This window comes from Cynara cardunculus (assembly GCF_001531365.2).
Source record: "Cynara cardunculus var. scolymus isolate 2C chromosome LG 3, CcrdV1, whole genome shotgun sequence".
Classification (NCBI taxonomy): domain Eukaryota; kingdom Viridiplantae; phylum Streptophyta; class Magnoliopsida; order Asterales; family Asteraceae; genus Cynara; species Cynara cardunculus.
The window spans coordinates 28,318,669-28,336,532 of record NC_037530.1 but is presented as its reverse complement, the minus strand read 5'-3'; the positions used below and the strand labels follow the sequence as shown (position 1 = coordinate 28,336,532).

General features: G+C 36.0%; 1 protein-coding gene across 3 annotated transcripts; it reads right to left on the bottom strand.

Moving 5' to 3' along the window:
- Positions 1-4,446: 4,446 nt before the first annotated feature.
- LOC112510059 (mitochondrial inner membrane protease subunit 2-like) lies at positions 4,447-17,191 on the bottom strand. 3 transcript variants are annotated; one of them, XM_025115333.1, is made up of 5 exons: positions 16,974-17,191; positions 15,799-16,002; positions 15,646-15,718; positions 7,238-7,397; positions 4,447-4,664 (listed from the first exon to the last, which is right to left on the bottom strand). In XM_025115333.1, the coding sequence occupies exons 2-5, from the start codon at positions 15,950-15,952 to the stop codon at positions 4,560-4,562; spliced, it is 492 nt and encodes a 163-aa protein (XP_024971101.1). In that variant the 5' UTR covers positions 15,953-16,002; positions 16,974-17,191; the 3' UTR covers positions 4,447-4,559. The 3 variants fall into 3 exon arrangements, with proteins under 3 accessions (XP_024971101.1, XP_024971102.1, XP_024971103.1); XM_025115334.1 differs by having other exon boundaries at positions 16,979-17,151; XM_025115335.1 differs by lacking the exon at positions 16,974-17,191 and adding an exon at positions 16,812-16,895.
- Positions 17,192-17,864: the final 673 nt, after the last annotated feature.

Here is a 17,864-nt window from a genome sequence, read left to right as displayed (position 1 = left end):
TGAATTTTTATTTCAATAAACATTTCCATAGTATGAATGTTAATGATTGTTTACCGTTATACCCTTATTGATGAAATAAACTGAATTTTTATTTTTTATTTTTTTTTTAATTTCCATAAATAAAGCATACAAATCTTGACCATTGATCAAGAAAATGGATGGTTGAAATTGGTTTACACGGTTTACACAAATGGAGAGGGTTTTCATTTGAACGCTCCTCTATATATATATATATATATATGTAGGGTATATTTCAAATGCAACAATGTCTTTTTGTACAACCAATGCAACCCAATTAATTGAAATATCTATAGAAATGATGAGAGTTTATTTATTATGATTTGAATATTTATGAAACATGAATAGGGTTCATTAATTATGATCAATATTTTATATTAGGAAACAATCAAAACTTTTATGAAATCACATATTCATCAAATTAAATGGACGGTTGAGATTGGGTTGTATTGGTTGTACAAATGTAAAGGGTTGTATAATAACCAACCTCTATATATGTATATAGGTGGAGGTTCAAACGAGAACCCCTATGATTTACAAGAACCCCTATGATTTACGAGAACGCGAAAACAACCTAATAACCTCAAACTTTTTTATTTAATAAATTAACTTTTATTATATATAAATAATTTAATAAAAGAAGTAATGTAATTAAGTAATTTTTATTTTATTTTTAATTAACCATAATTATCCTATCACGTTTCCACGTTTTACTCTTGTTAGTTTTTTTCTTCTCCATATCACACCCATATCACATGATTACACCAAAAATTTAACTTATCAACCAAAACGATAACTCATGTTGTATAACGATGATTATCACACCCATATCACATGATTATCACACCAAAAATTTAACTTATCAACTAAAACGATAACCCAAGTGATGTATAACGGTGATTATCACACTCATATCACATGNTCACATGATTATCACACCAAAAATTTAACTTATCAACTAAAACGATAACCCAAGTGATGTATAACGGTGATTATCACACTCATATCACATGATTACACCAAAAAATTTAACTTATCAACCAAAACGATAACCCAAGTGATGTATAATGGTGATTATCACACCCATCTCACATGATTATCACACCCATATCATATGATTACACCAAAAATTTAACTTATCAACCAAAACGATAACCCAAGTGATGTATAACGGTGATTATCACACCCATATCACATGATTACACCAAAAATTTAACTTATCAACCAAAACGATAACCCAAGTGATGTATAACGGTGATTATCATACCCATATTACATGATTATCACACCCATATCACATGATTACACCAAAATTTTAATTTATCAACCAAAACTTTAACCCAAGTGATGTATAACGGTGATTATCACACCCCTATCACATGATTATCACATCCATATCACATGATTATCACACTCATATCACATGATTACACCAAAAATTTAACTTATCAACCAAAACGATAACCCAAGTGATGTATAACGGTGAATATCACACCTCTATTATATGATTATCACACCCATATCACATGATTATCACACCTAGTATAATCCTAACCTATCGAAACCATTCGAAATCGTTGTGATAATGTCTAACATAACCAATTGAAACCATGATCAAATCGAGTGACATTGATATCACATGAGTATCACGACTAATCGACTAAAAACTTATTCAAAACGAGTAATTTTGAAAGATACCTTGAATAAACTTCTTCTTGTTGTCCGCTTGTTGCATGCAATGGCTTCTCGATTAGGGTTCTTGGTCGATCACCGTGGATCAAGGTTTGCTTCGGTCGGTTGTTTTATGATTTGAAGTTATGAGTCTCATTGAATTTTTAATTGTTTACTAGATAATGATAAGGTTAATGATAATAATGATTGTGTTTAAAAGATTTGATGATATCATTTCCATTATTACCCTTTTAATTTTAATTTTTTTAATCTTTTTCAATTTCAATTTTAATTTTAAAAATCTTTTAATTTTATTTTTTATCACAATATGAGGTTATTGGGTTGTTCTCACGTTCTCATAAATCACAGGGGTTCTCGTTTGAACCCTATACATACATATATATATATATACATATATATATATATATACGTATGTATGTATGTATGTATGTATGTATAGAAAGAGAAGGAGGTTCAGGGGAAAATCCCAAAAATGAAAAACTGAGAAACATGCTAATAATCATTCATCTGGATGATATGCACATGTACATACAAGTAATTGAAGTTGTTTCTTGGTTTTTATGCACGGGTGCATATTATGCAAATGTGCATACCGGACAAATTGCATATGACCCCCCCCCCCCTCTAAATGAAAAACTGAAAAACACCTAATAACGGTTCATCTGTACAGTATGTATATGTATATACAAGTAATTGAAGATGTTTTTTGGTTTTTATGCATGTGTGCATGTTATGCACATGTGCATACTAGAATATTACTTACAAATTACTTGTATTGACATGTGCATACCATACTTGATGAATGGTTACAAGGAAATTTTTTAATTTTTTATTTTTTACGGTTTTCCACTAAACCCGACCCTATGTGTTTATGGTTTTTTTTTTTTTTTGGGGGGGGGGGGGGGGGGAAGACCTACACAAGTTTGGTGGTTCTCGAATGGTAATATAGCCATTGACAACTTCTTACTTAATCTTTAATTTTTTTAATAATCTCATAGGATCCTAAAGTTAATGACAGACAAACCTCAAGTGGCCAGTGGCTCTACAAGACTCGTTGACAACTAACACGCAAACCTAATATCTTACTAGTTAAACTACCAAAACTTAAAAAACCAAACTTCTTTATTTTGTGATGACCTCTTTCTGTTAAAGTAAACTCTACATTTATTTTCAAAAACAACATTTGGGCAAACTTTAATTTTCAAATTTATTTTAATTTAAATTATTTGTATTTAACAACTTAAAGTGGACCCGATATCACTTGAATTTACTTCGTTATAGTAAAGGCTCCAAGTTAATCTTAAACATCCCTTGATCAAACATTTTCTTCATATCTCGTCTTTTGGAAAGCATGATCTCCAAGCTTATAGTTTACATACGCAGATGAAACTTCACTGACTCCCCTTGTTTGTTTAGTCCAATATTCGGGTCTATTTGAAAATAGCTAGAATACATTTACCCTTATACCATTTTTCTGCAGACATATGAGTTTTTCGATGGAAGCCTCTCGGAACTTCTCCGTAATGGCTCCCTTCCATGCCTCATTTCACCCTTTGGAGCACCCCACTAGTCCCATGGTCATCATGGGAGAGGAAAATCGCATTCTTTTGACTTGTAGGTTATGCCCAAAATTGAAAACCGAGACCTCTCATTTGATTATCCACCCACTTACCAAAACATTATTCAAAAACTTGCACTATAAAACAAAGGGGCTTCACCGACAAAAAAACATATGTTGGTATTCTGTCAGAAAAAGCCATCATCAACGGATTACATACAAATATCACGACCGGAAAAAAAAATGGTCGGTGATCGTGATTACCTATGGATTCACCGCCAGATTGTAGTTCACTAGTGGAAAAATCCGTCCGTAGTTCACTAGTGATCCGTCGCAAATTTGTTGGAAATTTCTAGTGGAAGAATTCCAGAGTGAAACCCTTTTTAGTTGTTACAAGTTGACCCAAAAGTGGAGTCTTTACATTCATCAATAAGAAATACAGTCGCGGTTATATATTTCAAAATACTATGCTTCCAATCTAGTGATCGAATCAAAAAGTATTTGATTTCTTCTGGTAACCTCTCTCTTTCATGATTGTATTATCTGCATATTGATTCTTATTGGTATCCCTAAGAAATTGAATCGAAACGACTCTGTTAACTAAGTGGCCGTTTAACAAATACTTACCCGGTAACTGCTTACCAATAAAATTTAACACTATTATTTACTTATTGGGTAAGATTTTAATCAATTAAAACATCGCATGCAACAATTTACCCGGTAAATGCTTACCGTGATAAGAGTCGTCCCCCCTCACTTACCTGGTAAGACTCTTTGGTCCTTGTCTCGCTCTTACTGGGTAAGATTCTTGGTCTTTACCATATTCATCCGGTGAGGTAATGTGACTTGGTAAGTGTTTGTTAAACGGCCCCTAACTACAGATATCAGTATCAGATGATTACTTGCAAGTTTTAAGAAGTCGTTGCTATTTAATTACAATTTTTAATAAATTTATTTCATATCATTTATATATTTGTGTTAATTTTATTAATTCATTGCTTATTGCTATCACTATTTGAATTCAAAACTAATGTTTGTTCATTTATTGTGAAAAGACAAAGATGCTTCTCAAATAATTTCATTTATTGAGGTCTGGGCCTTAAAACTTGTGATTCAGATACCCTTGACCTTGAATGATATATAGACCAGAAACAAAAATAAAGCAGAGCTTTGTAGTTGCAAGAAACAAGTTCAAGACTGATTGTTTATGCATTTCAGTTTCAGGAATAGAAAATTGAAGATCAAACAATAAGATGAATACAGATGTAATGACACAACGATATTCGCATGATCAGAAAGCAAGTCCGTCTTCACGAATTCTTCTATCAACTTTTCTCATTCTTTGTGGCGGCCAGATCACGTGAGTAACTCTTCCATGAATCAATCCTAACGGAATCTGAAAATAAACGTAAACCGTATTATACTCTTTTACAGGTTTCTAAGGATTCTTATGTATGAAGGTGGTGTCCTCAAACGTTATGGATCTTGCAAAAGTTCATTTAACCGAATGACCTGGGCTTGTGAAAAGTGTGAAAGAGAGAGAGAGACTTTGAGAAGCTCGTTATAAGTAATAACATACAAAAATATACAAGAAAAACATAAGCAAGGTAAGGCATTAGTGCGAAATAATTTACAAAGTTTAGCAGAGTTGGTACTAGGAACTCATATTTACGATCCTCTAGATGCCCTTGGTCCTACGAAAACTGTCACGATGAACCCAACAGGTTATCTAACATGGGTTTGACTAAAGTGAAATGTCAAACATACCCTTCAAATGGGTAACTCTTATAATGGAACAATATGAATGCCATCAATCATTTGTAATGATAATGATAGGCAATTCTGCCATAAGGAAAGCACTAAGGTATTTAAAATGAAAATTGTTGCAAATTCATGGGACGGGGCGATCACACCGTTATTAGGGGTGTTCAGCGGCTGGCTGGCGACTTGCCTTTGCAATCTGATCTGGCTGAGGAACAATCCAAACAGCGGCAGCAACAGTAACCCAGGTAACAAGCTTCGACTTATTGGATCTTAAATATCTCTCTCAAATTGATGGAGAAAAGATTGCAGTGGTTTGCTCACACTCCAATGAAAAGGATAGAAAGTGTGACAGTTGAGGGGCGAGGAAGGCCAAAGAGGACGTCGGATGAGCGACAAAATTTGTATATGGCGGCTTTAGGCATTTCCAAGGACATGGCCTCTAATAGGAGTTCTTGAAGATGGGGACTAGAGTAGCAGACTAGGGTTTACAGGCTGTGTTTTCTTGTACATGTTTTATGTTTGAATATTGTTGCTAACTCCTTAATAGCTTTTCAAAATTTATCGTATGTGCCTTTCTTGTCTCAAGTTCATCTTCTTCCAAGTCTTGTCCTTTTTATATTTCCTCAATCTTTTTGGACTACCTATCTCTCTTTCACACACTTTTCGCAAGCCGGGGTCTTCATTGAAAGAACCATTCTACTCTTCAGAATACATCTTATCCCCACCCCACCTCTTGGTGAGATATACCTTGGTCATTTTGGCTTGGTTTGGTTTGGTTTGGTTTGGTTTGTGAGTATCACTGTCGTGAGCTGTTTATATGTGAATTGGTTCACTCCACAACTCCGTCGCTATGCACTTATGGAACATGGTGACAGTTGAGCAACTCCTATGACGTCACCCAAGTAACTGGTAGAGTTGTAACACAGTTATGCTTAACTGACACTATGGCATGCGATGGATCTTAATCTTGCTGTCAAATCATCTTCTTCTCCAATGATGCCATCTTCGTGCTCCTTATTATTATGTTTGATATGTGGGTAGAAAAATGAAAGGGTACAAGGGATAAGACAGTCTCGGCCATCTCGCTCCTAACACGTTCAGCCACGCAGACCTAACTATAATCGTTCTCATTTTGATTGGAGGAATATAGTTGATGAATGGAAGGATCAAAACAAATTGGGTGCTCTCATCGGCACTCACTGGAACACGGCCACATGATTAATGCCTACAAACATTCTGAGATGAAAGGGATGGCAAGGGTGCAACAGCCATGGACTCCCAGGAGGATGAACCCGAATCCAAGGAACAAACCCAATGCAGTCAAACTGCTTGAGAAATGTAGCACACCACTGATACCAATACACCGTTCCAACAAAAAGAAAAGAAAATATACGAAAACCAAATATCTGGCACACCCACATGTTTCTACAAGTGGACCTTACATGTAGAAGCTACGATGACCCTACTCTATATTGTAACAAAACACCTGTCACACACCACCACTGTAGCATGTAATTTTTTGATGATATAAGTTTGTTTGCATCAGTTACATATCTTCACACACAACGTAGCCCCAGACAATATAGACATACTCATTTTACCTCTAAATGACATCTAACTTGATCGTGAGAGGCTACTCCTAAGACGAACAACATAGGAGGCCACTAGCTCTAGACTCGCACGTCCCCAATCCGTGGAGCTCAACAGTCAGCATAATCATCTATGTTTCTTTGGGACACCTCACACCATCAATTTTTCTTATCGTCCAAAAATTTCTTCAATGTTGAGCATTAGTCAAAAAAGGGTGAGCAATTTCACGCCACGAGTTAAAGAAAGTGCAGTAGCATTTTGGGCCATTATAAATGGCACGGTCTCTAAATAACCAACATATTTGTGAAAATGCAATAAAAAGATTCACGTGAAGCAGAAAGTAACAAAATGAACACTACACTCGACATAAATAGCAAAAATAACACAACAGTACAAGAGTTAAGTTGGTTATTTTCTGCCAACTGGAGGTCTAGTTATCTTTTGCATATTTTGATTCATGTGCCATGGTTTGAAATGCTAACCGCTCCTTTAAAAAATGGCTGAAAGATGGAGGAAGGAGCTAGAGATGGCAACCATCTAATACCCTATGGCACTCACTTGTAGTGATAGAATTGTAGCATTATGAAGCATCAAGTTAGTATAAAGCTGACATACCGGGCCAAATGATCTTGAATCAAAGCTAGAAGCTGAATTATCTCCCTCAACCCAGCAATGTCCTTCAGGGACCTTTGAAGCACCATTCACATTACTGATATAGTCACCTTCCATGGCGACTATTCTTTTCACACATCTCTCCTTGTAATTAGTTGGGGAGCTGCAAAACAATAGGATCTACATTGGCATTTGGAATCATCATCTATGTAGGGATGAAACTAAATAGCAAAACATCAAGCTATCAAAAGAAAGTATAACAACATTTGTATTTAATTAAATGGAGATACATTTGACTCCAGTTCAAGCAAACTTCAAAATATGGAAATTTACAATGTTTAGCATGTAGAGTTTAATGAGATGTCAAACTTCTCTTGAAGATTTTTACCAAAAACCAAGGCTTCTTGGCTTCGTGAAAGTTGGGGAAGGAGATCTTTATACACAACATTTCTCCTGTATTTCATAAAGACGCAACTTTTTTCACCCACACCCATGGCCTTTGGGTCGAGGGAGCAATTGCCCCTACAATATGATGATCACCAAGGATAAAGGAACATGTTTGTGTTAAACTTATATCAAAATCTATGTAGTGCCTGAAAGAACACTGATGTACACCCGACTAAAACAGTAAAAGTCAATGATAAATCTGGTTGGTTGTATTACTCACAATCGAATACTTACAATAGGGTTTCTGGCTTTCGAGAGGCCAGAATCTCTCCACAGGACTCACGCCCAAAAAGTGTTAACCAAAATAGAATGCGCACATACTGGACCCTCACGACTTATTTATACTTGGGCATATGCAATACCAACTTGTACGCTGTAAGCAATACCTACTTGTACCACTACTAACATATTGCACTATCACTACCAATGACAAGCCTTTTAGTTGGAAGTATTGGCAATCTGACCACCCTTTTCAATACTAAGGGGGCGTTTGGTTCGTAGAATGGAATTCAATGGAATTGGAATTCATCAAATGAATTTGACTTTGAGGGAATTTGATGGAATTTGACCATGTCTTTTGATTGCGTTTGGTTGGATGGAATTGGAATGGAATTCTTAACCGAATTGGAATTTTTTTGTTTCGTTCACGGAATTCAACGAGAAAATTACAGGCAAAAAAAACTGAAACCGAAACTTTCGGGCTGGGTTTGGGGACATCTTATCGGGGACGGGGCAGGGATCGGGGACAAATTCGGGGATTTTAACGGGGACGGGGGCGGAGACGGTGATCATCGGCCCGGCCCGGCTTGATATGTGTGTATATATTAATTTTAATTTATATAAATATATATATATATTTACATATATATAATATATTAAATTCGGAGATTTTAACGGGGATTTTTAGATCTGTTTCGGGTTTCTGTTTCGGGTTTTGGTTTCGGGTTCGGTTACAACCAACGGTGAACGGTAAAAAGAGGATTTTTACCTTCACGAATTCCCCAACGGGGATCGGGGAAACCGCAGAACCCGATAAGATCCCCGACGGGGATCAGGACGGTCACGAGGATACCAATAACCGTCCCAAACCTGGCCCATTGTCATTCTTAGTTTTAAACGAGGTCGAGCAAAGGAGATCGAGCATAGCAGAACAGAGCAAATCGAGATACAGCGTCGATGAATGGATGAGGATAAGAAATTTGTCGGATTGGAATTTGAAATCCGTGGTATATGCGGTGGAATTGTGAAATCAATGAAATAACGAATTGGATGGAATTGGAAGGATTCCTTCACATCTATTATGTGAACCAAACATGGGATTTGGAATTTGGTCAAAGATTTGGCCATTCCAATTCCACCAAATTCCATGAACCAAACACCCCCTAAGACTTGATTTGGATTCCTAACCCCAAGAGTAGATAGACAATTCCCAAAAGAAAACTGTGCAATTGAAATTCTTAGCAAGCACTTACAAACTCCACAGTTTGACAGCCCGATCCCTATAGGTGGTATGAGGCTGCTCTTTAATGGATGATTTCGACTGCGTAGGTAACGCAAAAATTCGTACCTTACCACTTGCCATAGTTGAAGGTGGTGAATAAGAGCCTAAAGCAGATGCATGTCTTGAACGGCACCACAGAACTGTGTGCATCGGTGGTCATCAATGCACCGACAACCACATTTGAAGATGATTCCACATGTGTAGTATCTAACTTTAACACTCCACTACCCCTCCCTCTTATTATGCTTTTTGAAGGCCCTCCAAAGATGTTAGTCGCAAACTGGGGCATATCTTGTGCATCAAAGCTAGCAAGTTGGATACATGTATTCGCAGAAACTACTAGAGTTGTGTTGCTACTCATTATAACTGCCTTATTTCTAAACTTGTTATTTCCTGGTCCTACCGGATTAGGTTTTCCATCTACCATGGTAAATGATTGTTTATTCTCGTGACTCTGCAGCCTCTTGCCATTAAGTATCAATCGATTTACCACAAGTGGTGGTGGTGGCTGTCGTGGTTTGGGCAACGGTGGCCTCTGCAGCGTTGGTGATAGCAGAGGTGGCAATTTCCTAAGATTGTCACTTGCACCCATCACCCCATACACTGAGAATCAGTGATCAATACCGACCCTGTAGAAAAGTTGAAAGGTCGCTTCAAGTTTGGCCCAGGCTTAGGCATAATTAAACTGTGGAATGGGCTTGGGTCGCCGTTAAATCATTGAAACAGGCTTTGTTCACAACTCTGCCTTCATTGAAATGTGCCTTTATTGGCTATTCATCAACACAGAAAGGATAGACGTGTTTCTCACCAACCTTGCAACAAATCTTTGTCTCTAAAGACGTCACCTTTTACGAATTTGAGCCCTATTTTCCCAGGCCTCATCTTCAGAGGGAGACCATGAGTCCTTAAATGGTCTCCTCAACATTGAAGGTGTTGAAAATCAGGAAATCCAACACAATGCTCTAATAGTTCCCATCCCAGAAAATTCGTTCCTAGAAACACCACACCTGTCCCCGAATGTCCCTGAATTTGATGGACCTGATTTGCTTGTTTATTTGAGGAGACATCGCTCTACCAGAATGCATATATCAACGACTTTGGATTGCCAAGAAGTTGTTCCCGAAAACTATTTTGAAAATGAACAACCATTAATTGCTGTCTCGGACACCACAGGTCATGAAAATCTCCCAATTGTCCTTCGAAAGGGAGTCTGATCATGTACAAAGCACCCTATTTCCAGCTTTGTGTCCTATGAGAAGTTGTCTACTACACATAGAGCATTCATCACTCATTTGGATCAGGATGAAACTCCAAAAAACATAAATGACGCTCTTCAATCCTCAAAATGGAAGAGTGCCTTCTTGGAAGAACTAACAGCCTTGAAATATAATGGAACATAAAGACTAAGTGACCTTTCAACAAGGAAGAAGACTGTGGGATGCAAATGGTTGTTCACCACCAAATACAACAGTGATGGTAGCATAAACAGGTACGAGGCAAGACTTGTATCTAGGGCTACACTGAAACGTTTGACATTGACTATCAAGAGACTTTTGCCCCTGTTGCAAAACAAATATTGTTAGAGTTTTACTCTCCCTGGCAGCTAACCTTGATTGGCCTCTAATGCAGTTGGACGTTAAAAATGTGTTCCTAAGTGGCGAACTCAAGGAGGAAGTTTATATGAATTTTCCCCCTGGTTTTGAAAACCCAAAGGGAAAGTGTGCAGACTAAAGAAATCACTTTACGCGCTAAAACAATCACCGAGGGCATAATTTAGCCAATTCACTCAAGCGGTAACAAGTAGAGGATACAGTCAAGGACAGGCAGATCACTTGGTGTTCTTCAAGCACTCAGAAAATGGTAAGATCTTAATTCTTATCGTATACTTTGATGACATAATCATGACAGGAGATGACTTGGAGGAAATCAACCAACTAAAAACCTACCTCAGCTCGGAATTCGAAATGAAAGCCCTTAGACCACTCAAATACTTCCTAGGAATGGAAGTTGCAAGAAGCCAAGAAGGGATCTCCATTTCACTTTACTAGCAGAGACAGAAATGATGGGATGTAAACCTGCTAGCGCCCCAATGGAACCCAAGAAACTGGGAGCTGAGGAAGATAAGCCCAGAGGTTGACAAAGAGAGATATCAAAGACCAGTAGGAAAACTCATCTATCTCTCTCACACAAGGCTTGATATCACTTTTGTTTTTAGTGTTATCAGCCAATTTATGCACTCCCCAAAGGAGAGACACATGACAGCAGCCTATAGAGCATTGAGGTACTGAAAGGGGATCCCTGGAAAGGACTGCACTTTAAGAAAGGACAAAACAGGTTTATTGAATTATTCACAGATGCTGACTGGGTAGACGCTGCCACAGACGAACGCTATACCAGCGGATATTGCAATTACATTGTGTCTCGAAGCATTGTTGAGTCAGAATTCAGAGCAATGGCACATTGTATATGCGAAAGAATATGGCTGCAACGACGAATGGAGAAGCTACATTTACCGTTCAAATCCCCTATGAAGTTGTACGACGATATAAAGCAGCAGTAAGCATAGCTCACAATCCTGTTCACCATGACCGAAATAAGCACGCGGAAGTAGATCGGAATTTCATCAAAAAAACTTGACTCCGAAAGAGTGTGCATGATTTACTTACCCACAACACAGCAAGTAGCCGACATACTGACAAAAGACCTTACAAGGAGATTATTCTAATATCTTAGTTGCAAGTTTTGCATGATTGATATATACACGCCAACTTGAGGCAGAGTGTTGGAATATTTGTAGAAAATCAAGTTAGAGATATCACATAATCTTTGTGCTGATTCTTAGGGAATCAATTATCTAATTATTAATTCTCCATTTATTAGACAGATTTGTATTATATTTTAGAGGTTGATTTATAAGAGCCATTACAGTTTTGCTTGTGTAAAAATATGTACATTGTATTCATGTTGGAATAGACATCTTTTCTCTCATTGAATTCTTATAAGATTTTATGGCTAGAAATGAAGTTGGGAACGATTTCTCAAATATATGGCAGACTAGAAGGCATAGGACCAAAAATTTACAGAAACAGTAAAGTGATAGTTCACCCTACTTCAACTACATGTCTGATTTTCTTTTCTACTCTACTATTTTGTGTAAGTGCATGACAATCTATGCAACATTTTGAAAGACACAAGAATTTTCTATAACAGCCTAAATTCCCCACTCCATTCTCATTGAACCAGTTTAACTTTTGGAATCAAATTGTGTGCTCACCATTTGCTTAATAAAAGGAATTTTGAAAGAAATTCATCTTTGGCTTTCAACAAATATAACCAATTAAACCTAGTGTTCTCATCAACAAGCAACAAGAAACAACGATAACCATTCACAAAAATAAGAGGAGATGCACCTCCACAAGTTGATATGTATTAACTCGAAAGGAGCTAAGACTTGAGAACGAGCCAATTGAAAAGGGATTCTATGATTTTTTGCTAGATGGTAGGAATTACATAAATTAAACTTAGAAGAGCGAGGTGCAGTAATTTTGCATGTTCGGAGAACGTCATCAACAACTGGAAGTGGAAGTGCAAGATCGCCCAATCTCTGATGCCAAATATTTGATTCAGTGGAGTATGTGAAGAAAGTTTGAGGTGACACTAATGGATGACATGAAGCTGAAAGAGAGAGATCGAAAGATACTCTATGTAAGCCTCAAGAAGTCATTGGAGGGGGATTTTCTTGCTAACATGATCCTCCACAAGAAAGAAATCGGGTGAAACTCAAGAAAATATCATATTGTTATGGCAAAGTTGGTAACACTAATGAGATTATGTGATAGAGAAGGAGAATGCAAGATGGTGTTAAGAAGTAGGGAATTCGAATTGGTGATTAAACTTTTACAACCAACATGAGAAATTGAAAGTCGCTAACCATTTCCAACTGTCACATGCTCATATCCATGATAATATGAAGCTAAATCCAAGGTATGATAGTCAAGTGTAAAGTGATGAGTGGCTCCCGAGTCTAGAAACATGGGGAACGATCACATGGTAGGTGGATGAGATATAGGGATATGATGGTGGTGCATCATAAGTGCTAAGGTTTTGAGGGTGAAGATCGGTTGGTTCAGTGATAACAATGGAGGGTGGTCGTATCACGTCTTTGTACAAGTATGACACAGTGTTTTTGTTGATTTGAGAAGTGCGACAGGTAAGATGGACGGGAACGCCAAGGCACGGAGTTAGGATAACCAGGGGAGGGGGTTACCTAAGGGGCTTGCCTAACACGCTAGGCTGTGAAATAGTGATCAAAACCTTTGTGAGTTGTTGCGCCTAAATTGTTTTTTAACGGGGAAAGGTTGAGATGAATGTGTAAAGGTTTGCTTGGGTTAGATCAAGTTGCTCAACAACATATTGGCTCTCAATTTGAAAATCATAACTCATTAAAAGAATGGGTACCTCTTCAATTGAAGGCTTGTTAGACTAATTATAAACAAAAGCAAACAAAGGGTTATATGCTCTTACAGGTCCTCCAAACAAATATCTTAGAGCATCTCTAAAAGCTATCTATAATAGAGATTTTGGAGATTTAGGGTGTATTTTTGCTCCAACGGCTATGCTATAACATATGCTAAAATAGAGAAAACAAAGAGAGAGATGGTAGAAATCTCCAAATTTGGAGAAATCTCTAAGGTCCCGTTCGGTTTGAAGGATTGGAATGGATTTGGAGGGATTAGGAATTGAATTCCATTCAGATCCCATGTTTGGTTTAAAGGATTTCTAGGATTTGAAATCCCGGGATTCAAATGAAATTCCAAAACAAGGGATTTTGAAATCCCAAGGGGGTGGTTGGTATTTGACGGGATTTCGTAAGATTTGTATGTAATAATGTTTGAAAATATGTTAAAAACATTTTTCAATAATCCCTTAATAAAAAATAATTTAATTATTTATAATTTGTTTTTATATATTATTTTTAAAGAATGGAATTCAATTCCATTCCAAATCCTACAAACCAAACACACAAAAGATTCCAATTCCAAATCCTTCCACGAAATCCCAATCCTCAAAACCATTCCACCAAACCAAACGGCCCCTACAACTTCATATTTAAAAGAGAGAAATAATATTGAATTCTTTCTCACCAATAGGAGACATTGAAATCAAGTGTTTAGGAGAGAGAAATAATATTTTATTAAATATATTGAATATTTTAATAATATAGTTAATGATAAAATTGCTAAAATGGAGTAGTTGTTGGAGTTCAATGTGTTATTTTTAGACATTTTAACTTTTGATACTCTATTTTAAAAAAAATTATAGCATAGTTGTTGGAGATGCTCTTAGATGGTCCTCTCTTGACAGTTAACACTGGCTCTCCTATGCCAAACTATTCCAGATTCCCATCTTCAGAGATTGAACAGAAGTGCGAATTCTTGTCAACCGTGCGATAAAAGTTGAAGAGTAGATCTGGGTAAGTGCTGACCAGATCTCATGAATCATGAGTTGTTGTGTTGTAGGTGACAAATTTAGGTCAAAATAGGTTGATGCCATTGGATGTAGTTAGTCAATCTCAGATGAAGATTTGTTGATGAGTTTCGGAGGTTGTGACTTGGGTCCATCTAGGTATTCTTCTAGACCTTGAGCAATAAATAGTTAATAACATTTATAAGTTGTTTTTTCTGGTGTAACGTCAAAGTACTTTGGATCATTTTGACCGCGAAAGGTTGATTTAGGAAAGGAAAGGGAAACTTTGAAGAAGATGAGATCATGAGATGTGTATCAATGACTCTATGGAGGTGTGAGTCTTATCAGTTTGTGGTGCCATCATTGAGCGATTCTGGAAGAAAACCCTAGACCTGGTGTTACATGTTACAGATAGGAATATTAACTCGTGAGGAAAAAGACGATTCAAGGCCTTGATACCATGAAAAAGCGAGAAGCAAAGAGAAACCTTTTCTTACTTTTTTCATTCTGGAAGGCTGCTACAAACAGGATATATACAGTACAATAAACCAACGAGCACAATATCCCACCAGAGGTGGGGTCTGTGAGGGGTAAGCTGTATGCAGATCTGGTCTCTACCTCAATAGTAGAGCGGCTGATCCCGTGAACATCTCCGACTTGTGAAAAGAGTGTGAAAGGGAGAAATGCATATAAGATAAACTTTGAAAAGCTAGTTACGAGTAAACAACAACAAACAAGTATAGGCAGGTGCAGAAAAACAAGCAATTGTTGCACATCTTACCCAGCTTCTTTCCATTAACATTTATAAGAATCTTTAACCATTTAACCTTTGATCCTTGCTTCTTAGGAAACATAGCAACATTCTAGATGTCTCCTATAGTATCTGCAAGAATACGATCTATTGAAGGTCTAAAAAATGCCAAATCCATACAACAATATTGTTCCTTCATGAAGCTAAAAATGCTAGGTGAAAAGCCAAGAAAGAGAGAATACATACCTGAAAATTACTACATCACCATGTGAGAACTTGTATTTGTCAAGGCAAAATTTCTCCAAGAAAACATAATCATCTGCAGGGATATTAATCATTAATGTGCCACATGTACCATCCGGAACACTGATTAGAAATATTTTGCTCTACAAAAACCACCTGTAAATGATCCCAAAGAAGGATTAAACGTTGGAGACATAGATGAACCTCGGATAGGGCATACTCCAGCATAACGGTCTGTTAAAGTGATGCCCACAAGCCCGATAGTTAGATACTTCTTACACACGTTCCAAATAATATTCTTGGTTCCCATATCCGTTATTACTAAATCCAAAATAAATGCAAACTTGAAAACTGAGATATCTGCACAGGAGAACACAATAATTTAACCACATTTGTGACTTCTGATTGCAATCCTCATATTCTCCCTATTGTTCAACTAGTAATGAAGTTCGACTTACATATAGATAATTGAAATGAATGGATATATTCCCTTCAGAAACCATAAAACCCCTTTGGCTTTTATATACTCGGTTGAAAACAATACATATTAATTTTTCAAGATAAGCAGAATACTTTTAACTTAAAATTTGAGATAAATCATTTAAATACATCATATATGAAACCATAATTACACTAAATTTAATACAGCTACAAAATTCGATACAAAAATTACAACAGGGTCCATGTCAATTTTGAATTTGACATCAAAAGACAAATATACATCATTTTTGTAATGGATTGAGAATAGACTTGGTTAAATTTAGGGTCTTGTTATGATGTTCATTGCAAAAGGCGTATAATCTGGAGAAAAGCACAAAGAATAGAATTTCAGTTCGTAACCAAAAAACACCAAACCAAATAACAATATGAAGCAAAAGAACAGTAAGGCTGAAAACATAAATTTGAATAGGGTTCTGGTATTCTTATATTGAAATTATTCAAACATATATGCAACAGAAGGAGCATAAGGTGAAAAATGTAACGATCTGAATTAGGTTTCGTAGTCTTACACCGAAATTGATCCAATACATATGGCAGATTAGAATCACAGGGTAAAAATGGAAAGATTTTCATTGGGTTTTGCAGTCTCATACTGAAATTAATCAAATACGAACTGAAGCAGAAGAAGAATCATAAGACCGATAGAAAGATTTGAGAGAGTTTCGTACATTTGTAGTTCTATACTGAAATTAACAACAAAGTACACGAAACAGAACGAACTGTAAGGTGAAGAGTAGAGAGATTGTAGTCGAGTTTTGTAGTGTAATATCTAAATCAATCAGATATACTAAATTAAAATTTCATAGGTTGAAAGATAAAGGGATTCAAACCTTACTTCTGCAAGTATTGACGAGGAAAGGAAACACCAAAAGGGGTTCCAGAACAGTCGCCGGAGTTTGTAAAAGAAAGATGTGTAACAAGTAAAACCGTTTCAGCAAAGTCGGAATATTTTGCTCAAAAACCCGACCAACAAATCCAATCCACCACGAAATACCATAATAACTCGCAGCAATCGGATGTTCTAAAATTATTTGAATCTAACTCAACCAGAACTTGATAGGGTTTAGTATCATACTTTCATAATTTTTTTATTATAGTATTTTATTTTTGTTTTTTCTCGTATTTTAAAAAATCTACTCATTAGAGCAACGGGTAATCTATTATTTTTAGAACTGGTTAACCCTTGATTTTTTTTTGCTTGTATGGCTTTAATGAGGTGAGGTGGATAACACGTCATTTTGATGACTTAACTAAAATAAAAATAAAAACTTATTTCAAATTATTGTTAGTGATTTTTATTTTTTATTGCTATAATTTAAAAAAATATTTAATTTTTTGATTTTTTCTTATTAAGTTACATGCAAATTAAATATTATAGAGTAAAATATTTTTCTTAAATAAATATGCTACATTATTTTTTAGATATATTTTGTTTGTAAAAAAAGTAACACATCTTATTTTATGTTGTTCAAAAAAATACATATCTTTTAAAGTTCTCTGTAAAATGTTAATAAAATAAATTGTGTTCTATAATTTTTAATATTGTTATATTAGTAAATAATTCAAAAAAATCAAATTAATTTAATATATTTATACGTCAAGTAAAAGTTTTTGAACAAATATAATATATTCTTTAAAAGATAATATTTGTTGGTAAAAAAAGAACCATTCTTATTTTCTTTTAAAAAAACATATTTTTTTTTAAATATTAGAGAGATAAG

Coding starts and splice junctions, on each gene's coding strand:
- LOC112510059 (XM_025115333.1), bottom strand. CDS start 15,952: ATGGGAACCAAGAATATTATTTGGAACGTGTGTAAGAAGTATCTAACT. Junction 7,398..15,645: donor GGTGATGTAGTAATTTTCAG/GTATGTATTCTC, acceptor ATTGTTTTGCAG/CTCCCCAACTAATTACAAGG. Junction 4,665..7,237: donor ATTCAAGATCATTTGGCCCG/GTATGTCAGCTT, acceptor GTTTATTTTCAG/ATTCCGTTAGGATTGATTCA.